At 39.9% G+C, this 21,426-nt stretch overlaps 1 protein-coding gene across 1 annotated transcript in view; it reads right to left on the reverse strand.

The window, feature by feature from the left end:
- Positions 1-2,777: 2,777 nt before the first annotated feature.
- USP24 (ubiquitin specific peptidase 24) overlaps positions 2,778-21,426 on the reverse strand; it is a 66,809-nt gene continuing 48,160 nt past the window's right edge. The window contains exons 48-68 of the mRNA XM_050900582.1: positions 20,976-21,095; positions 20,378-20,598; positions 19,812-19,936; positions 19,038-19,179; positions 18,534-18,684; positions 17,109-17,204; positions 16,355-16,458; positions 15,821-15,934; positions 14,954-15,050; positions 13,424-13,540; positions 12,652-12,744; positions 12,205-12,307; positions 11,236-11,357; positions 10,605-10,718; positions 10,267-10,332; positions 9,923-9,989; positions 7,739-7,817; positions 7,068-7,143; positions 5,866-5,952; positions 5,418-5,528; positions 2,778-5,253 (exon numbers count right to left, since the gene is read on the reverse strand). Of these exons, the coding sequence (XP_050756539.1) occupies positions 5,191-5,253; positions 5,418-5,528; positions 5,866-5,952; positions 7,068-7,143; positions 7,739-7,817; positions 9,923-9,989; positions 10,267-10,332; positions 10,605-10,718; positions 11,236-11,357; positions 12,205-12,307; positions 12,652-12,744; positions 13,424-13,540; positions 14,954-15,050; positions 15,821-15,934; positions 16,355-16,458; positions 17,109-17,204; positions 18,534-18,684; positions 19,038-19,179; positions 19,812-19,936; positions 20,378-20,598; positions 20,976-21,095 (2,268 nt within the window). The 3' untranslated portion in view covers positions 2,778-5,190. The remainder of the gene's footprint in view (positions 5,254-5,417; positions 5,529-5,865; positions 5,953-7,067; positions 7,144-7,738; positions 7,818-9,922; positions 9,990-10,266; positions 10,333-10,604; positions 10,719-11,235; positions 11,358-12,204; positions 12,308-12,651; positions 12,745-13,423; positions 13,541-14,953; positions 15,051-15,820; positions 15,935-16,354; positions 16,459-17,108; positions 17,205-18,533; positions 18,685-19,037; positions 19,180-19,811; positions 19,937-20,377; positions 20,599-20,975; positions 21,096-21,426) is intronic.

Genomic DNA, 21,426 nt, shown 5'->3' on the forward strand with positions numbered 1-21,426 from the left:
GGGTGCTTTGCTGGACCGCTGCGTCACCGGCTTGGTACCGTCCCGGGGCTGAGCTGCCGCTCCCAGCACAGTCCACGCTCTGACACGTGGCTGCCGATGACCTCGGCGCTTGGGCTGCCGTGATGGTGGGGTACAAGCTCGTCACCCTCTCGCACACAGTGGGGCCGAGACCCAGGGGGCTCTGCAAGAGCTCTCCAAGCAGCCCCCGCGCAGCCGGAGCCCTGCCCCATCACAGGAGTCATCCCGGCATCCTTTCCCTGTCATGCAGTGGGTCTTTCTATCAATACCCTGACCGTATGCACTGCCTCGAGGCTGTTTGTTTGTTTGTGTTGTCACCCAGCATATGACAAACCCACCACCTTTTAAAAAAAAAATACTGTGGCAAGGATTGCTCCTTTCTTTCCTGGTTAGTTGCTCATTAGATGTCAGCTAATGCTGCTTAGCACCTGGAAAATCATAGGTTAACCATTTTTGGGCAGTTTTATAATTGCCTACTCATCTATCTAGGAGACTTTACTTTTTAGTTAAGTGTAAGGGCTGTAGTTTAAACAGTCTGCTTGTTTAATTAGATTTTAATCTGCATTGCTACAGTCAGCTACTGCTTTGTTAGTGGTTTTTTTTTTTGTTGTTAAGTCAAAGTTAATGATCTGCTGGTGTTATGCATTGCTTTAACAGTTTCCCTTTCAGGTCTTCCCAAGACACATAGAACCGGCTGTAATTCCTTTTTAAAAAGAAAAAAAAAAAAAGAAGAAGAAAAAGCTTTCATAGTACCTTGGTTTTTACATTTGTACCTTAAATATTTATTTAGAATTTTATAAATAAACATTTTATAAATGTCTTTTTAAAATAAAATTCATAGACCAGTGCTCAGTAGATACGATCCATTGTCTGGCTTCACGTACATCCCCACGGGGAACCAGTCTGGAAGGGGGAGCTGGCACCCATCCGGCAGGGATGCTGCTCCCCCAAACGAGCTCTGCTTCGTTAGTGAAGCAGCCACAGGCCGCCACCTCGGGCTCTGATCCCTGCCTCTGGCAGGAGGTGCCCCTGGACGACTGCTGGCATCCTCAGAGGTCAGTGCAGACAGCGTGGGCACCCTCCCCTTGCCCACAGCTGGCCTCAGCTCTGGGACCGGCGCAGAGACCAGGGGCTGAGTCTTGTTGTCCCACGCACATCCAAGAACAGGAGTTTGTTTTTAAAACAGTGGTGTAGGACAAGAGCTTCCAGTTACGGAAACAAACCCTCATCCAGCTTTGGGGAACGTGCCCTTGTGCTTTTTGTTGCTGTTGCTAGTAACACTGGGCTTCACTCGGTATGCGTTGAAGCCCCAGAAAGACGACAAAGCATAGATGCTCAGAGATGCACAGCAGCAGAGAAAGGCTGAGAAGTACCAGAAGCCACCAAAGCAGGGTCTTGCTTTTTTTCGGTTGATTAGCAGGCTCCTGGTATTACAGTATATGATTTGTGTTGTGTTACCTGAGGACAGATGAAAAAAATAAAGCTTGATACCACAAGCACCAGGTTAATCTGTCAAACTTCGGCTATTCTGGGTTGGGTGTTTTTCCCGTGTTAAAAAGCCCCTTACAGATCCATTACTCCAGCTTTAATTGGCAAGAGAAGACAGAGACCCGGTAGGAAGCACCACTTTGAAAGGCTTTAACTATTTCTAACTTGTTACCCAAGGATGGCAAAAACCCAACCCCTAATCTAAACATGTAATCACACAACATGCATATAATTACAGCCCATAATTTTATCGGCTATAATCGGAATTTTGCACAAAGAGGGGGAAAAGAAAAAGGGATGTTAGCCTCAATGCTCCTGAAGAGCTCTGACGCAGCTGGTAATTTTTCAGCAGACTTACTAGGCTGTAACCTCTGAAAACATGCATCAGATATTTCACCTCTGCTGACTTCCCCGCGAGAGGGGAAGATCCTGCTGCCTGCTCCCCCGCCGGCTCCCAGCAGAAGGTGTGAGCACGTTCCATGCACAATAAGCCAGATATAGCTTTCATGGCTTAGTTCAAGCATGGATAAGCCTGGTGGAAGGAAACTATTCAAAGAAGATTAGCCCTTGCTTAGTATCTTGTACGTGGGTAGGCAGAAAAGCCTCTCTCATTCAGGAGAAAGCAGTGTTGATCCCAGGTATGCTGCGGCCGGTCCCGTCAGCACACCGTTTGCAATACCCAGTCCGTGCTCCCAGGATTGGCACTGCCAGTGGAGAGCACAGGCTGGGTCATGCTTGAAATGTAAAAGTCTTTGTCCTTAGAGCAGAGGACAAAGGCACCTGCCAGGAAGGCAGAGCCGGGATGGCAGCCCTGGCTGTAGCTCCTAGTGCTGCTTACGAAGGCAGGAGAGAGGTGAGCAGGGGAATACCAGCACCGTGGCACTGCTGCGCGTCCAGCTTTCTGCACCTCGCACCAACAGAAAAGGCAGTATTAATTCAAGTCCAGATCGCCTGCAAATCTTGCTATCTGACACACAAAATCCTGTCTAATCCATGACTGCAAGTGTAGCCAGAGTAAATCATTCCGCTAAGAAGGTCAGAAGAAACTGCACACAGATACAAATCTGACAGCGCATCAGAACATGCCATGGCATATACAGTGGCGCAGCTCCGGGGGCCGTTCAGCTGCTTCGATTTGCCAAAATAGCAATCAGGGTAACCTCTCAGAGCTTATCATCTGCAGGACTGGCCTAAGAAGTTTCAAGGTAAGAGGATCAACAAGAAAACAGCGTAGCAGTGTATGCGCAGTCTAAAGATTACACTAGTTTTCTGTGAAAGGAATAACTTTATTCCATTGACCAGGAATCCCAAGACTGTTCATCAAGACTGCCTATTTTTCCAGTGCCAAATGTCTATGTATTAATTGGACAGTATCTCCCCGAATGCTCACAGGCAGGTTGCGGCTGCTCCTCACTGAACATTTTGTAAGCTGTATAAAAACATTTTCATCCAAAAAGATTGGCAGTAAAAATTACAACATAGAAATGCATCACAATTTACACAAAAACTAGTTTTGTTGAACTCTATTTTCCAAAAAATAATCTTCAGCAGGTTCAAATGACAGCAGCTGGAAACAAAAATAATTGACCAAGTATCATCTTATTGCAAATTATAACCACTGACTTTGTACAAGCATGAGCAGAACCATGAAAAAGTTTGTATTGGTTTCAAGTATACAGTGGTGATGAGCCATCCTGATGCAATTCTCTTATCAATGCTTCTCTGGGCCTGCGGTAATCGAGGACGTCGTTTCCATAGGAAATAACAGGAACCTGAAGTGACAAGTGGTGCCAAGCCATAGGAACATTACCAGCTTCTTCCATCACCATCACCGCTGTGTACTGACTTCTTGTGATGATTTATGACCCATTAACAAAGTATTAGGGATGGGGGAAGAAAGAAGGGGTATCCGTAAGAAATGGTTTATTCAAAATTAATTTAAAACATCACATTTAAAATGTCCCAGCACATTATCAGAAACATTTATAAAATGCTAACTCTGCCATGTGTCTATGAAGACATTGTTTGGAAAAGAAAGTGAGAGATTCACTACAACGTCACCCTTACTTCTTTGCACGCGCAATTCACGACAACGGCTCTCTTAACCCGCAATAAGTTACAAAGCTGTACAGCTGAAATCAGATCAGATCAGATGTTTACTTCCAACAGTGAAATGACTGGTTAATTTCAATATTAGTGCACAACAGTGAAAAGCTGTCTGCTGCTTCTTGTTTCGGCAACAGTATGTAAAAAGAAAAAAAAGGCACTTTTTGGCTGGTTGTGCCTTTAACTTGGCAAATTTATCTATTCTGGAGGTACCCAGGCACTCCTTAAGATGTCCCCCATTTCTGTGCATGTTTGTTTATATAATTTTTTTTTAAAAGTAAGGCAGAATCCATAAATAAAGGCAAAAAGCAGTGCAGAACATGTGACAAACGCAAAATGTACAAAAGATGAAGAGTTGGTTGGCACAAAAGAAGCTAGTATCCAGAGCCGGAAATCACTGAACTGCACTTGACATGGAAAACAAAACTGTGCTCAAATCATCCCAACTGGTTTCCAGTTGTTTACGAGCAAATCAAAAGAGCTGTGATATTTTAAACGTTACCTGGTCAAGTGAAAATACAAACAAAGCCAAATCATTCTTTCCCCGTGTTAAAACTGCTATAAAATCTGCACAACAGTGTCCCTAACTCACTCAAGGAATTATTCATCATATACAACCAATACCAACTTTCTCAGTAATTTCAAAGCATAAGCAAGTGATTGCAGATCACATGATTGAGACTACATTTTATTCAATATGTCTCCAAAGGTTAAAAAAATTTAATGAGTAAAACTGCAACAGAATTCCATCTTAAAGTGCTTTTTTTCTTTTAAACTACTCATTAACTTTTTTTTTTTTTTTAAATCCAGCAACATCCTGTAATAATGAACACTTGCATAACTAGAGAACAAAGCTTTTCTTTTATTGCCCTTCCCAGTTGTCTGTGGTTTTTGGAAGGGTACCAGAAAAGATGACCCATTCCAGAGCTCATTGACCAAACCATTCTGTAACGAATCGCTCTCCTTACAGAGCAATCTTGCTGATCCTTCTCATAAAGAGCTTTACAAATTAGCAGGGAGACATATTAAATACAGAAGTCCTTATGTAAACCCATTCTTTAACTAATATTTTACAATGAAATGTAAGTCATCACACATCTTTACAGAAATTTGAATATTCCTATTCAATATTATCAGAAAGATTAAAAATTTGCCCTCCATACATAAGGGCAGCCTGTTTTTTTTTTTTCCTGTATAAAAACCAAAAGAATTTTTTTGCAGCATCACAGAAAAGCAACAGTTTTACATTCACTCATTTAATGTTCACATAAAAATTCAACCACTAGCGTTTGTGTATTTGATAAAATCTTCTTGACAAACTGTTTTCGGTGTCTGGACTGTCATGAGCTACTGCAGGTGAAGACGCAGTTTTCTAGAGCATTTATTGATCTGAAGCCTTCGTGGCCAAAAAATGCTTTTAGCTTTCAGGGAAACAGCCTTCTCCAGCATCGCCTCCGATCCTATAAAGCCACTTCTCTTCCAGACTCTTCTAACAGCATAAGCAACGGGACTCCAGTTTCAGGAGGTACCAGGCATTAAATGTTTGAGCTGATCTGTTCTTGTGTTCATCGGTATCCGTTATGGGTCAACATCATCGAGGTCGCTTTTAGGCTCACCAATCATCATAGGAGACTCTGAGCCCTTTCAATACACACAAGGGATGAGGAGAGAAAGATACGGCACATTACTTTTGTAAAGTGCACAATTATTGTGTCTACATTCAGTGATGGTTCTGACCCGAGCCCCAGGAACAAGCTAACAGAGCAACGCAACAGAAGATAAACGTGCCCTTATTTCTTTGTTACCTGCTGCAGATGCCTCTCTCCGTTCTCGTTGGCTGGACTACTTTCTGACCCGTTACTGCTTCCAGACTGATCTTTCTCGTTCAGCAAGGCTGTGGCATAGGCCAGCGTGTCCTGAGTTGGAAACAGACCAAGAGAGTGTCAGGGGCCATGGTGATACCTTCATTTCACAATCTTTTTTTTTTTTTTTTTTTTTTTTTTAAAGTTGATCCTGAAACAATATAGCTGCTGTAGTGAGATAGCTGAGTCACCACAGGTAATTGTGAGGTATTGACTAATATAGTTCAAGGGTTAGTTTTTTCAGGAACAACCACAGGGTCTGGGCTTCTAAAAGAAGAATGGTCTTAAATGCACTGGAATATGCCAAAGCTGCCAAAACCAAAGATGCTAACTGAAAAGCAAAAAAGGAAATAAAACAAGTTTAACATCGTCTCCCAAGACTGACACATACCTGTGCTGAAATAGTGCGCTGGAAGGTTTTTGCAGTTGATGTTTCATTGGATACGTTACTCTGTGGAGCCCAATAATGTTCAGACATCTGCATAAAAAGCCAAGAAAGCCATAAAATTGCCATATGAGTTTTACATGTGTAAAGCCTCATCCACTTGTGATGGTAGGTGAACTAACAAGTCTGGAACAAGCTTCCTGAATCCTTTGGCAATGAGCTGAAGATCTACGGCACAGACAAGCATGCAGTTTTAATGCAGCCAGAACAGTCAGAGAGGCTATTGCCCCTCAGCTGAAAACTAGCAACCAACTCCCTTTATTTGGTAACTGTACATGCGTGCAAGTTACTGGATGCCAGCCGAAAAGTGGTGGATTTGGGGTTTACTTGAGCCAGTACAAAGTAAAAATGGGTACAGCAGGACTATCCAGACCTGCCGGTTTGCTGTGTTTCAAGAGAAGAGTGGCAACAAGTTGTGCCAGCTGCACTCCAAGCATCACACTGACTCTGCTTCCAGTGTTCAGTACAGTACTAGTTCACGCATCTGGCATCTGCCTGGCAGCAGCCGTCAGGACAGAAAGGCAGCCTGGAGCTGGGATACTATCATGTTGTACACGCAGTGCTGGGAGACCAAGCATGGCCCTGCTTAACTGTAGGCAAACCTGGGCCAATTCTGCTGCGCTTTAAGTTTCCAAAGTGTCCTTGGGTACTTATTAAAGATGCGTTGGCCAACCTACATTAAGTTTAGAGGGAAGAACAAAAACTACACAGTGTGGGAGGAAAAAGCTGTATCTGTCAACAGCTATGTTTTGTGCAAAGCTGCAATGATTCTGTAAGGAATCCACTCATTTATGCATTCTCTCGCATCAACACACAGGCAAAGGAAAACTGCTTTTTTTAAAAAAGTGAAATCTTCTAACATGAATACAGTGGCACTGAAAGCTTCCCACATGGCAAGGAATAATCATTATGACTATCCACACTTGGTTTTATTCACTGTACACGCATCTATGCCTGAAACACGTGGGGGCCTACTGAAGTTCTTGCATGCCTCAGATTTAGCTGCATCCAATCTGTCCTTGTAAAAAATGAAGTAGCTTGTATTTTGTCTTTAGAGTCATCTCAGAGAGCCATATAGAGGATGGAGATTTCATAATTCTCATTGTAAACAAAGTGACAGTTTCTTGGTAAAGTTACAGCCAAATTACCTTTTTCTGTAGCCACTGCACGGCCCAGCTCCAGTGGTGGGAATTCTCCTTGAAATAATCTTTCGCAGTAGGGCACCTTGGAAATTGAAATTATATTCATTAGTCACAAACAAGGCATTCTGGCAAACTTAAAACTACTTCAAAGACTTCTCTCTCTTTGCTGCATTCTGTATGCACTGTTATCACTGCAAACTCTGACTTAAACTGTACAGCCCTGTTATTAACTGAATTAGCAAGAGCAATAATGCCTAGTTACGTTTACTTGAAGTAGTCTACTACACAGATTCACGTATTTCAGAACTACGCTTTATTGGGACATATGCCAAGTTCTAAACAAAGAGAATTTAGGAATCACAGTATTTAAAAAATCTGGGACAGTTTCCTTAAGTTTGTCTTGGTGTTAACGCTAGGCTCCTGCTCTACAGAATGTAGCTGACCTTTGCCTTTATAAACAGCAGTTATCAACTGTTATATGAGAAATCCATCTCAGGTACTAATCAGTAAAGATTTCACTTCATACTGACATATGTACTATCAAGACCTTTGAGCACCACTTGTATCACAGTAACAAAAAATAAAGCTGATCAGAAGTAGAAAGAGTAGCAGCCTAAATAGTCACAGAGGGGCCTAAGGTAGGGATGAGGTTAAACTCTGAAACCCGTATTACTCACTTCTGAGCCAAAGTAACGAGGAACTTGACACACTGGTAACAACGGCTGCTGTCCACATGGTTGCTGTGGTGCATCAAGGCTGTGGGGAGAAATACGTGGATTAAAAACCACAATTCAGATTTCTGTGTACCAGCCAGTCTGAAAACATAACAAAGATGAAGGTCAAATTTTAACTTGGGTGGTAAAAGTTATTTCTACAGATGTTAGCACGAGTATTTGTGTAAAACACACTGCTGTATTGCTGGCAGTTTCGAGTACTTCCACAACTCTATTGGATTAAAAATAGATCAAAGTGAAAATGCAGTAATTCTTTCAAATGCGGTACCTGAATTTTAAACAGTCCTCTCCTAATGCAGTTATTCTTCCCCTATAAGCCATTCTATATTAGATAATCGCTATGGTTACATCTATCTGAAGGAAAAAAATTGTTTGAAACCCCCATAAAGGGACCAGATCACCAGCTTCCACCTGGATCAAAATTTGCAAAGCTAGAAGAATGCTTAAAGCTTCTTCACACAAACAAGCATAGCAGAATTCAACAGCCATGAAACTCTTCTGTGGGAGACCTGGGGAAAACCCCAGGCCATTCCTACCAGGAAGTTTTCTATACCGTGAATTCCCCCATCTTTTAACAAAATTCTTTGACTGAGGAGAAGCACAAAGATTTCCATGGAGCTGCCACAATCAGATTTGCTACTCAAAAATTGCTCTGTCCATAGCAGTCAGCGAAGAACACTGTAGCGAAACCTCTAAAGTTGGCAAATAATTGCTAGGGAACTGCAAATTGCCAGTTTTTCTACTGTTGAAGCACAGCAGATGATTAAAATTACAGCACTGGTGCACTACAAATTATGCACAAACACCCTATTGAGGACCACAGAAAACTCTTGTTTGCTGATTTCCTTTCTTGCAGTAAGACTAGCCAATGTGACGGATAGGTCACGGTCCATGTGCAGTGAGACTGCACGCTGTTCAGTGCTGTTGCAAGGAAACTCCAAGGTAAAACTACAACTTTCACTCCCAAAACTCACAGCAGTTCTTGACGCCTTCAACATAAAAATCCAATTGAATAATTGCACGTCTCCTCTGCAGAGGAAATAAGGTCACGTATTGCCCAAGTTATAGAACAGAATTGGTCCAAGTGGGACCAATTTACCCAGAAATAAAATAACCACTTAGCTATTTTCTTACACTGCTGCATATTATCTTCTATCAGTCATACATGGAAACTACTAAGCAGAAGAGCACTGAAGTATAAGAGAGAAATAAAGAACAAAGCTAAATATTCCTTCTCACTAAAACAGAATCCAAAATAACTTAAGGTGAAAGCCACAGTCTGAAGCAGCTCCTCATCTGAACAGCTATGAAAGAGATGCTCAAGCTGCCCTAACTCATCAGAGGTGCTCTTTGAGCATCATGTGGCTACCCCCACTCTTCTTTCGCACACACAGTCTCCTCTCCTGATTCATACGAAGTAAGCTCTCATCACTTTGGGACTTTTCAGTTCCTTTTGAATGCTTTAGTAACTTCACTTCAATAAAGTTTCTGTATCAAATGGAAAGACAACGCTTTGTATGAGCAGCAACAAATGGGAGCCACTTGTCAGATTATGAGGCTATCCTGCAGTTAGTAGTATCAGCATCCTTCCGTGCTGAACCAGTTTCTTTTTATGGTAATTAGGATGCTGACAAAACAAAAAGATTGGCAATTTCTTGATACATAGGAAATAAAAATTAATTTTTAAGGCTACAGGATTCATAGAGCTACTTTGTTATGTTAGTCCAAGGTACTTCCCCCCCCCCCCCGCATTATATATACACCCTGATTTGCTTCTGCTTTAAAAAAGTTAGCTCTCTTGCCAAGCTCTTGGTTAAGGTTCCTTAACGTCACTTTTTAAGTACGTAAGTACCACTCTTCTCTGGGTTCACTGACTGCTGTTATTGGAGATAATTCATTTTTCCCAGTTAAATTCTTTTCCAGTTTGCCGTTACTATAATATTCTAATGCTTATTTTGGATTTTCTTAGAGCTTTTTTGGGGTGGTGGTGGCTAAATCAAATGTGTCGAGTTGTTTTCCCTGAGAACTAAAACAGTTTAGAAGGATTAGAAACTAGGAGATGATATGAACCATCATCAACATAAGGGTCAGTAGCAGACAGGAGTGTTCACCCACTGCCTTACTTGCCTATTAATCCGTTTTCAGTTTCAAAGGCAAATTTGATGCGCTCTACTTGTAATGGGTCTTCAATAACCTGTTGGGAAAGAAAAAGATCAATGTAAGTAAGTGGTGTGTGATACCTGTATCTATTCTATGGAATGGTTTTAACCACCTCAACATGAAAAACAAATAAGACTTGTGAAGTTTCATATATCACTGGATTATCAAGACAGCAATTTAAAAAGTAATAAAAACTCCAAACTGAAGGATTAAAAGATACGTGGATATTGAAATTACCCATGCAGTCCTGACTTTTTTCATTATGCATCGATACAAAATCTACCCTGTACAAGTCTTTACCCTTCACCTACCAGTATCTCATGGAGTAACTGGAATATGTTTTTCAGTTCATGAGGTGGAGCGGTTTCCAGCTGAGTCTGCATGTAAGAAATATAGTTACTTAGACAGTAAAATACGTTAATGACGCAAAGAATTACAAGACAGCTTTACAGATTTTTTGCAAATTTGTTGTTTTAAACAGTAAAAGCCTAAAAAAAACCCCAAACCCACCAACACCACCCCTCAAAAATCCAACAAACTGTACTAATTGTTCTGCAGATCCCAGTGCCATTATAACCCACAACACACAGTATGACGAAATCCTAGAAGAAACACTTACGCAAAAAGCTTATCTTTATTTTCTCCCTACCTTGATGAAGTGTAGCACAGTAAAGGAAAAGTGCTCATTACAAAAGCAGCAGTACACCACCATCTCAATGAGAACCGACAGAGATCCAGTTAGCTCTCGTAACGCATACATCACCTAATGGAAAAGCACAAACAATTTCAGATACAGCCATACAATTATTTTTAAGTAAGTTTGTAACAGAATGTTAGTCTTTTCCAGGAAGGATGCGGCTTTTTCTCCCAGCACCTGCATGGCTCAGTGCGTTGAACCCCTGCCCTCACAGCACTCCATTCCGCTCCTGCTGCCCACCTCCAAAGGTCTGGTCAACCATGATCCATTAAGTCAGAGCAATTCAAGTTAGCACCTCCAGCTGACATAGTAACTGACTGCATAGGCACTTGCAAAATGTGTTCCGCTGCCTTTGCTAACTTCGTAAACTCTCAAACCAGACCCCTAAGTTTAGGGATATACTAAAATACGAAGGAGTCAAGAAGCAGCCAAAGGTGCCTTCTTGTTTAGGCTCAAAATAATAACCACATACTCCCCAGCTGGCTGCTTTTTAATATTCAGTGTTTTTCATGTAAGGATACTTCAAAGAAATCACATCAGACCAGCTTTTAGGTTCAAGCAGGGCAGAATTTAGAACAGATACCTCCATTAAGTAGGGCTTTCCCTCAGACAGGAATAACAAGGCTTCCACTTCTTCATGAAGCGTCAAAAGCGGACCTGAAGCGGTGATGCTTAGAGGTGGACGCTGCTTAAAGAGACCAGGAGCTATAATAGCAAATACAAAAACAATCCACTAATAAATTAGTTTGTTCTACACACCTTGAAGACACTGCTGCTTGTTTGGCACCATGTAATCTATAATGACATTCATCTCAACTAGTTTATAGCTTGTATGGTACCACTCCAAGTAACAATCTCTTGCGCACTGAAGTGTCATTTACTTTAGTGACAACATAGGCAAACGAACTGCAAGAAGGTCAAAGCAAAACGTTCATATTTACTATCAGTACTTTGAGCTTTAGTTTCACTCCCAATCACTGTTGCACACTCATCATATTCAGAACGTTTATCATTCTTCTTTTACTTTATGATTTTTGACCGCCTCCAACTCCAGAAACTTTTAACCCTAGACAGAAATCAAATTATTCTTTTAAAAAGAAAATTTTAAATTCCTTCTTCAGGAAACTGAAGATCTCAACTTATTCCTTTATTATCTTTATTTAGATATTTCTGCCTCTTGCAAGAAATATCTAGGAGAGTATTTCATTGCTTGTTATTCAGTAGCTCAGTTTAAATACTCCCCTTCAAGATTAGCAAAAGGCATAACAAATCTAAGCAAAATACAGCCTGTTGGGCTGTGAGTCTGTTCCAGCCAACAATGACACAATACTGTTGATATCAAGATTCCCTCCCCACCACCACCAAGTGCCTGTAATACTGTTTGCCACAGCCTCTCGGTACATTTATAGCAATATAAAAAGTAATCAAACGTATGCTAACCATTACTGCCTTAAATTCAAAGTTATTGTATTTTCCTCACTGATATTAAGTTACTCCCAGTCAAAGTAACTGAAATGCAAAGTCACCAAAAGGCAAAAACCGCAATTCTTACCAACATTTCTTTGTGAGGAGACGTCAGAGTGCAAAACAAGTAGTGCTACAGTATTGTGAAGATATCCAAACTCACGTGCTTGTGCTGAACTCCACCTGCGATTCTGCTTGAGCCAAAGGAGAGATTTAATTAACTTTTGATTGGTTGATTGAGTCAACTTCTGTTAAGTCACAACAAAGCAATGTCCTTAACAGTCCACCACCATGTTCTAATACTTTGAAGACAGTGAAAATTTTGTTATTATCAAAACCATGACGCTCACTTCTGCCAAAACAGCTACTTCCATGCTAACTACACATAGGTAGACTAAGACTTGCATGAAGTTTACAGAATAATCCAAGGATTAGTCTATCCTACCACATGAAAAGTATTTATCCATAATTTAAGCATCATAAAAAACATGGGGATGGACAAACTAGAGCACAACACATGCTACATAAATTTTACCTGATTACTCTGACGGGTGGGGCCAAGGAGAAAGTTGATCATGTGCCTCAAAGCAGAGTGTCTGAGAAGAAGACTGCTAGCCCTTATACCCTGCTGTTTAGACAAAAATGAAAAGTTACATTCCTGTGCAGGTAAAGAATTAGCACTCTAGGGTACAAAAGTAAAATGCATAGGCTAAACACTGCATTTTCCACTCTAAAAAAAAATAAATAAATCGTCAGCCAGATCAATAAGGTACACCTCTACAAAGCTGTCTCATTAGATGGAGTTCATTATGTAAACCAGACCAGAATCAGCATATGCAAAATAAGCGTCATATTAAAAAAAAAAAAAAAAAAAAAAGAATAGTGGAATAGAGAGAAACCATACTGGGGTGAACAGTCCAGTCCAGTCAGTTATTCTGCTTCCTACAGGACAAAAATCCTGAATGCCTTTTTTTTTTTTCCTCTTTTTTTTTTTTTTTTTTTCTTTTTCTTCTTTTAAGACCAGCCAAGAACACTCCCCCAAAACAGAAACTCAAAATTCAGACTCTGGAAATGACATCTTCAATTGGTATATTTTGCTGGTATATTTTTGTGTGATTTTATCCTAATCCAGTGTTCAAAGTAATTTACTTTCCAAAAAAAGAAAAAAAAAAAGAATACTCTTGAAGAAATAAAGGTTCTGAAAGAGTTTCACTGTGCTGCTTAAACCTTCTATGAATATGGATGACCAGATGCTTTACTATTGTCCTTTAAAATGAAAATAGTATGGAAAAACAATAGTTTCTTACCTTCTGTACAAAGTTATTGAATAGCAAAAAGTACTGAGCACAGTTTTTACAGTTTTCAGGTACATCTTTATCCAGTAGAGCAAGTAGCACCTCCAATAATTGATGTAGACTTTTTAACTGTGAAAAAATTATTAATTTGAATGTAAAGAGTTGTCTACTGCTTAAAAAAACAGAAGTGTTTCACGTATCAGAGTTAAGGTATGGTTAACAAAATCATATGTGGTCAGATACACTTGCTGTGATGAATATCAGTAGCTAACATAGGATTGCAGCCTTCCCATTTTTAGCTCTTCTGAATGAATGCTGCATATATTAAACAGGAAAGTAATGAAAGCATTGGCATCTAGGTAACTTGCTCAAAGAGGTGGAACTCAGCAGTTACATAAGTTTGCAATATTTTAAAAGCAATTCAAATTACTCCTCAGACTGAACTGATGTTCAAATGTTCCACTCATTACAGTAATCCAAACCAAACCAGATTAGAAGTAAACTGTCACTCAAGGTCTCATGTTAGTGTACTATCACACTCAACTATGCAAAAAGCAATGTTAGTGTTTAGTTTGCATCAAAGCACGCTAAGGGTATACAGACTGGTATATAATTTATTACATCTCAGTTAACAGAGAGCAACTAACAGCCAAGAGGAAGTAACCAAAAATTATCAAACTATATTGTAAATGTTCATCTCCCTACTACTGTATTCAGCTTGTAGGATCTCATAGCAATCTTTCCTGAAAGCTCTAAATACGACAAACTTTCCTTAACAGAAGCCTATACAACAGTAGTGCCTTCCATCCATGCAAGACTTGGACATTTAAAAGTGTCCAAGCCCCCACTGACAACCTACAGGAACATGTCAGAACACAGATAACACTTCTGTCTAAGTTCTCTTTATACAAATGATTTGGTTCAGGTATCCCAAGGGAAATGGGTAAACAGGTAAATCTCAAACATTCTACAAATGACTCCTTTTCACAAATTTCCTGCTGGGTTTTCCTAGAATATTAAGATCAGCAAAACGTAACAAAGCTGCACTTCCCAAACTTCCTTGCCAAGATTTTCTAATAGAAAATTAAACCTTTAACAATAACCATACTTATGGTCTCTCTCTGGAACAAGATAACTCAGTTACTCCAGCTATAGGCTCCTGAGTGAGTGAGGAAGGAGAATCAGTTAAAAACTAAGCTGATTTCTGGAATCAGTAAAAGGTAATAAATCTTAAGAAAACACTGTTTCCAAACTATTAAAAGAATACGTGATACCAGTTTATAAGACAAACTGAAATAAGGCAGAATTGTTTATAAGTAATACTTTGAACTTAAATTCTGAGAATTACAGCAGCAGGTTACCTTCTACGATAGGAACAGACAAGCATTAACCTATTCAAGAAATGAAGAGCTACAAGCATGATCAAGAAGAGAGCCTTTCACCTTGTCATTTACAAATCACACAGCATTGTCTGCAAACACAGCAAGAGGCATTAGGTAGAGACAACCAACAGAATCATTGGTGAGATGAGGTGACACTAACCTTCTCCTGATAAAGCAAGGCACTGTCGAGGGTTTTTTCAAGAATAGTGGCTACAGCAACTCGCACCTCTCTCACACTGCATTCCAGGAGGAAAGTCCTGGAAGATAAAAGGCGAAGCTGCAAAGAGAACTGGAATCAACGTGTACACACGGTTACTATGATTAAGTGTGGTGGTTATTATTTTAAAAAGGATAACAGTCCAGATACTTCTTGTATTGTGCTTCTGTGGATAAGCTTTAACTTATTTTCCTGCACTCCTGCTCGTCACTAGTAAGGCCTATGATATTACTTCAGCTTTTTTGTTACTTGAATGAATAAATACAAAACTAAAAGCTATCAAAGGATCCTGTCTTTCAATGCAACTTCAACGATAAAATTTTCTTTACATTGACACACCTCTGTAAGTGGTGTGTCAGATCTCCAGTAATTTGTCTTAGGTCTTTTCAAAACACCTATGAGCTGATCTTGAGCTTGGCGAGAAAAATTCTTTCCAGTTTATCTGTGATCTTTGTCAGGTAAGTATTTAACTCACCTTACCCCAAACACTTTCACCATGTTCTCTTTTCCCACCACTTACAGGAGTGACTAGACATAAACACATTCCAAGGCACTCCACCGAATTAAACATCTGCATCCTCCTCCATGTACGCTGCGCTATTTTATTAGTTTTTCAGAATTACTCAGAAAGCTGCACAATCAGTGAAAATACTAGAAATAAAAACCTAAGTGATTATCTAGAGTGTCTGTTTAAAGAATGTGCACAGTCAACTCTTTGGGAATACATCAGTATAGGCCAGATCATGTTATTAGGAAGCTTTATCCATACATGAGACACAAAACACCTACGACAGAATTACCAGTACTTACTTGACAAGCTCCCGGCCCTCTGGCCCGACGAAATATTCAACTAACCACTGACAAGCATCAATGCTTTTGGAGAGCAGTGCATCTATGGTGGCAATCCATTCTTCTGTATCAGCCCTTTAACAAAACAGGTACAACTGTCAGTAATGAAAGAGAAAAAACACCTCCAAAACCTAAGCCATGTTTCTTGTTTACCAAATAGAAAGAATTTTTACTTTAATGGAACTTACATTATATGGCTTAAGACAAAAACACTTAGAGAAGTATTTTGGAACAACTTGCTGTCTTTAAAACCATTAAAGCCTTTCCATGGCCAACGGAAATAATGGACATTTGGGAGAGGCAGCAAACTATCAGGTTATACATGATGTTCCTTCCTCTCTCAGATTTCTTTGTGATGGGATTCCAATGCAAAGCAGAAATGTATTGCTACTCCTGTGAATGTCTATGCTACCTGCAGTATTTCAAGGTGCTGTAGGTACGACAAGCACGAAAACCTCAGAATATGTTGTTACAGCACCCAGAACAAGGCCTTACCTGAGTTTCTTCTTGGTTCGGAGATAGGTTTGGAAGAGGAATTGGACTGCCAGCTGTAAGCTCACCTTTGCCATGCATGGATAATAAGGATGCTTCACCTTAGTCTGAAAGAAACGTCAAATTTACTTCAGAGCAGAAGCATGCCTGCAGCACATATGCTGTCTCTTAAACACATCAACATGTTCTATTCAAGTAATTTACTTCATTTGGAAAAAATAAAACAAAGCATTTTTCTGTGCTAAAAACAGTCTCCAGAGCTATGCTAGTTAACAAATATGCTAAAACAGGAACAAACTTGCTGTAAGGCCCACTAGATCTGTGGATCTGATAAATTTAATAAATGCTGGTTTGCTTATTACTCCATTTAGAAAAACTTAATTAGTAAACTGTATTTCCAATGAAAGTCTATCAACTTTGAGGTGACTAACACCAACTTGTGGATCTTCCATATAGAGAGGAATTTCTGTCCCTCTCGAGCTCAGTTTGCATCACTAAAAAAAGGTGCGTGTTATTTCATAATTTTACCATGGCACAATGGTGTTTGTCCCACTACTAGAACAAGAGGCTGGAGTCTGCTTTGAGACAGATGTTATCAGCGTGAAAAATTATTGGAGACAACGAATTGCTCAGCTGGAAAAGCAAAACCATGTCAACCCTTCTCTTCCAGTTTTCCTGGTTGTGACCCACATAGCTTCTGTGCCCCTTCCCACCCAACATATTCCAAATACTCTAAGATTAAAACCTAGGTACTTACAGCATTCAGTGAAGCTAATGACAGAACAAAACTGAAGTAGTCACTACTGTATACATCTCTGTTCTTCATAAATTTCAAGTTTTCATCTCTCACCATCTGTAAAAGGAGGCAAAAAAAAAAGTTGTCAAAGTACATTTCTCTAACTAAAATTGCATCTTTTATGTAAATGTGTGTGGTGTTTAAAAAGCAGTGTCAGACCTATTCTGTTCATGCTCTGATCACTACTTCAGCAAAGGGGAAAATACATACAGGAGACTTAGAAGATTTGTATAAAATCAATGATTTTCTTCCAAGGATATTACAAAACACAAGACAACAGATGAGCGACTTAATCATTTGGCCATTAAGGAAAAAGAAAAAGGAAGAATTTGCTGATAAGTTCTATTTTTTGCTTACTTTTAATAAAAAAGCCAAGAGAACATCCTTCAAACCCGAAAGGCTGGCTTAGCAAATTTACATGTACAGAGCAAGGAGCCATGGTATAATTACAAGCTGCAGCCACAATAACGTACTTAAACGCCAAGCCCCTCTTTTTTCAAATGAGATTTTGCTGAAAGACTCAATAAATTTGATCCAAGTTCTGTTTATTGTAATAATACAACCCCAGATACAAGAATGCCTAAAGTGACTACTGATGCCCTGATACAGCCCATGTGGAGGGCCATACATAGCCTGCACAGTTTATTCTGACTGTGTATGTGATGTAGGCTCTCTTGCACATGTGCAGATCAGCAGGATGGTGTGTGTTCAGGAGGCCAAATATATGCAAGATTGTACCCTCTCCTGCATGGACCAGAGCTGCAGGCCTGCAGACTGAGACCTTCCTCTTATGACAGCTAACCGACATCCAGGTTCTACCATTCTCTCACTGCTCTGCCAATGCCATCACACCTCCATTTTCAGTCCTGACTTGCAAAGTTGCCTTCAACATCCGTGTTTTCCCCTTTGAGATCATATTCAGTATTACATAAGCTAACAGACAGGAACAGAATTGAAGCTGCTTTTAGTTTCTCTTCCTTCTCCCCTTTCTCCGTTCTTGTGAACTCAAGAACTCGAGGATGACTGTAATTTGCCATCGTCTCCATTACTCCTCAAGTGTACTTCAAATGAAGCATCTTCTCTGCTCTTATCTCTCCCTGCTTGCCTGCTGACTGCTGCCATATCTCATGTTTGACTAATTTGCTTGCACTTTCTTCAAAGCAAAGAATGATGGGTCAATTTTGTGAGAAGGGATAGCAAAACTTACAATAATGTACCACTGAACAGCTTGCTAATAACTTTATGTCAGAATTCAGAATTATTTTCTAGCTTTGCTTTCAAGAAGGGAATTACTTCAAGGCCACCTTCAAAGTTACTGTGTTCCTCTTACCATGTGCCTAAATTTCATATGAGTAGGATTTAATTGTCACTTTCAGAGTGCTCTACCTGATATATCCGCACAGGCATTTTCTCTACAAAAAGTCCCTTTTTTTCTCCTTTTCGAACCAGCTTAGTCAAGATGGAGAGGCGGTCACTGTTGGGCCTATGGGGTCGAGGTGATGACTGGGGTGAAATTTCTGGTGAAGATGGAGCAGATCTGAAATATATACAAGCTCAAGGTGAATAATGAAAACCTATGACAAATCTACAGTTCACGTTTAAAATACCAGTACAGCCAGTATAATCTTAAGGCAAATTTAGAGGACAGTCTAAATACTTCGTGAGGCTGTCAGTCAGCTTGAACTTCTTACTGCAATAGTGACAGCGGTATGGAAGAGGAAATTATAAAAGCAATAAAAGACTAGTCATTAAGCAGCTTAAAACCAAACCAAAACAACAGAAGTGTCAGTATACTCCTTTGTTGAGCAGGAATTATTCATTTCTTAGTTCTGGAGATAGGGTCTAGATAGCAACGTAAGAGAAACCTTTACAGATGCAAGAGGAACTTACAATGAGAGGTCCTCAGCTTCTTGACGCACAACACTCACTCGACTTTTCTTTGGTAAGACCGGAGAGTTCTGATCAGACACTCTCTGGTAAAACAGCATATAGGCATTCCAGTAGCGCCGACGCACATCAGGGTAAGGGTTAGCTGATGGGAGAAAAGGCATTCGATGAAAGCCTTTGAAGGTTTAGTACCTTTTTCATTCCTATAGTGAAGTGAAACTGGGTGTGCAAGTAATATACACAGTGGCAGTATAAAGTCATTTGTCAGATCAAAACATCAGTCTATGTTAGCGAATAATGAAAACCTGAATTCTAAAATATTTTTGCAAAAAGCATATTTATTTAAAAAAGACAATTATCAGAGTTATGAAACAAGTGAATATTGGTGGAAATGTATTTGGAATTAATTCCTTAAAGCATTGAAAAGTTTGACTATATGATGCCACACCATGTTCTATACACAGTCATTTTCACTAGCCTAAAATAAGGCCTTTTTTGTGGTTTGTTCCCCCCCCAACTATTTTAACAAGGTGCCATTTTACTTTTGAATCTCCTCTGCTGCTAAGTCTACAAAGTGCTGAACAACAGTGAATATGGTTCAATTAGTATTAGGCTGTATACAAGCTGTTAGGTCCTTCAGTAAACAGAAGACTTCAGGAAAAAACTGCTTCAGAAGGATTATTAGACCAAGTAACTCAAAGTAGACTGAGCTCTACCTCTACTCAGAACTAGTATGAAATATAAAGCTACTGTAAATCAATCTGTACTTCTGCTTACATTGATCATAGACTTTCGGTCTATACTCTCCACCAAAACATTCATATTCCAAGGTTTCATCAGTTAAATCAAATTCTTCAACAACGGTGTCATTAAATTTATACCACTTTCCTTTTCCACATCCCCTGTGATCAAAACAGAATAAAAACACAACAGAAACAAAGTTACTTGATTGTCTAGTAAAAAACCAAATCACTCTGAATACCCTACAAATTACAACCCTGAACTCACATTTGTTTTGACAGCAAATAGAAAGCTTAGTTCAGTCAATGTCAAAGTTACATTTTAAAAAAATAAGCTTGATTAAAAATATGACAAGTACATCATCTGCAAATAAGTGTCACAGGAAGCCCTCAAACTGCAATACAAGGTACATAAGAATTGCTGAGACTTTTATAATATGGTGTCCCATAATATTGTGTTGTCATCTTAACACTCACAATGTTGGGTGTGAAGAAAGGGAAGAGTGCTTCCAATAGAGCTCTGAAGGGCTCACTATACCTTCCCAAAACAAGTAGTCTTTAGACCGCCCTCAAACCCCCCATGCAAGTCTTCTTGGCCATTACCTCCTGTCCTTTATAAAGGAGTAGTAGTGCCCTGCGTGTGCCTGGCCACTGTGAACAATCACACCAACAAGCTCATAGTTTTCTGTAGGGGCAACTTTCTTCCTTGGGGAGCCTCCGCCTCCTTGATCTGCATTTCTGCCATTGTCCCCCACTTCTGAGGACGAGTCCTGGCGAGCCATCCCTGACACAGTGTAAGGTTCCATGTTCAGCATCCAGGGAAACTGTTTGAAGAAATATTTCAGATTAACCGAGAGATTAGTGTAATTTTATGAGAATTGTATTAAAACTTCCCACATTGGGAACACCAAAGGAAAACATGGTACTTCAACTTTTTATTCTTATGACACAGAAGTTAAATAAAGTGTCTTTACAGAGGTTTTTGCTCTTGCTTTCTGAAAGGACTCCGAGAATGTTGGAGACAAGGAAAGCTCTAAGGAAAAATACTTATTTTCTGTAGCATGATCGTGTTGTAAGTGTACCATGTACTCAAAATCCCTGTATCAAAATGTGGGGAAAAGAAGGAGGAATGAATAGGAAGCATGAGAGTCCTCTCCACAAAGCAGCGGGGGGGAGGCACCATACAGAAAAGTTTTCTTACCCTTATTTGTTCATCATATTTAATAGAACGTCCGCTCTCCCAATCAAAGCCAAATCTCATCAGGTGAATCACCAACAGGCTAGGTAGGACCTTAATGCATGTGCGCTTCACTGTAGTTCTCTTAAAAAGAAAAAAGAATATCACCTCTATCTATATACCTCAAGCATTCTGTAGTATTCTTCTACAGATGCACAATTCCAGCCATCTCGAACTGATTTACAATACAGCCGTGGGAGGCAGGATGACCATAGGATGACTATAATATGTACAGACAGGGTACTATTACAGGTATTACAGAGTTTGTGCAGTGGGCTGGTATGTTACAGAACATTTTACCATCCCTCTAAATGTTCAGTCTACAATACGAGTTACAGGGAACGAAGAGTGCTATCTGCATGGATTTAACCTTTTGATTATGTCTTCAATGTAGAAAGAGTAAGCAGTATCTAAG

Source organism: Gymnogyps californianus, chromosome 8, assembly GCF_018139145.2.
Source record: "Gymnogyps californianus isolate 813 chromosome 8, ASM1813914v2, whole genome shotgun sequence".
NCBI classification, from domain to species: domain Eukaryota; kingdom Metazoa; phylum Chordata; class Aves; order Accipitriformes; family Cathartidae; genus Gymnogyps; species Gymnogyps californianus.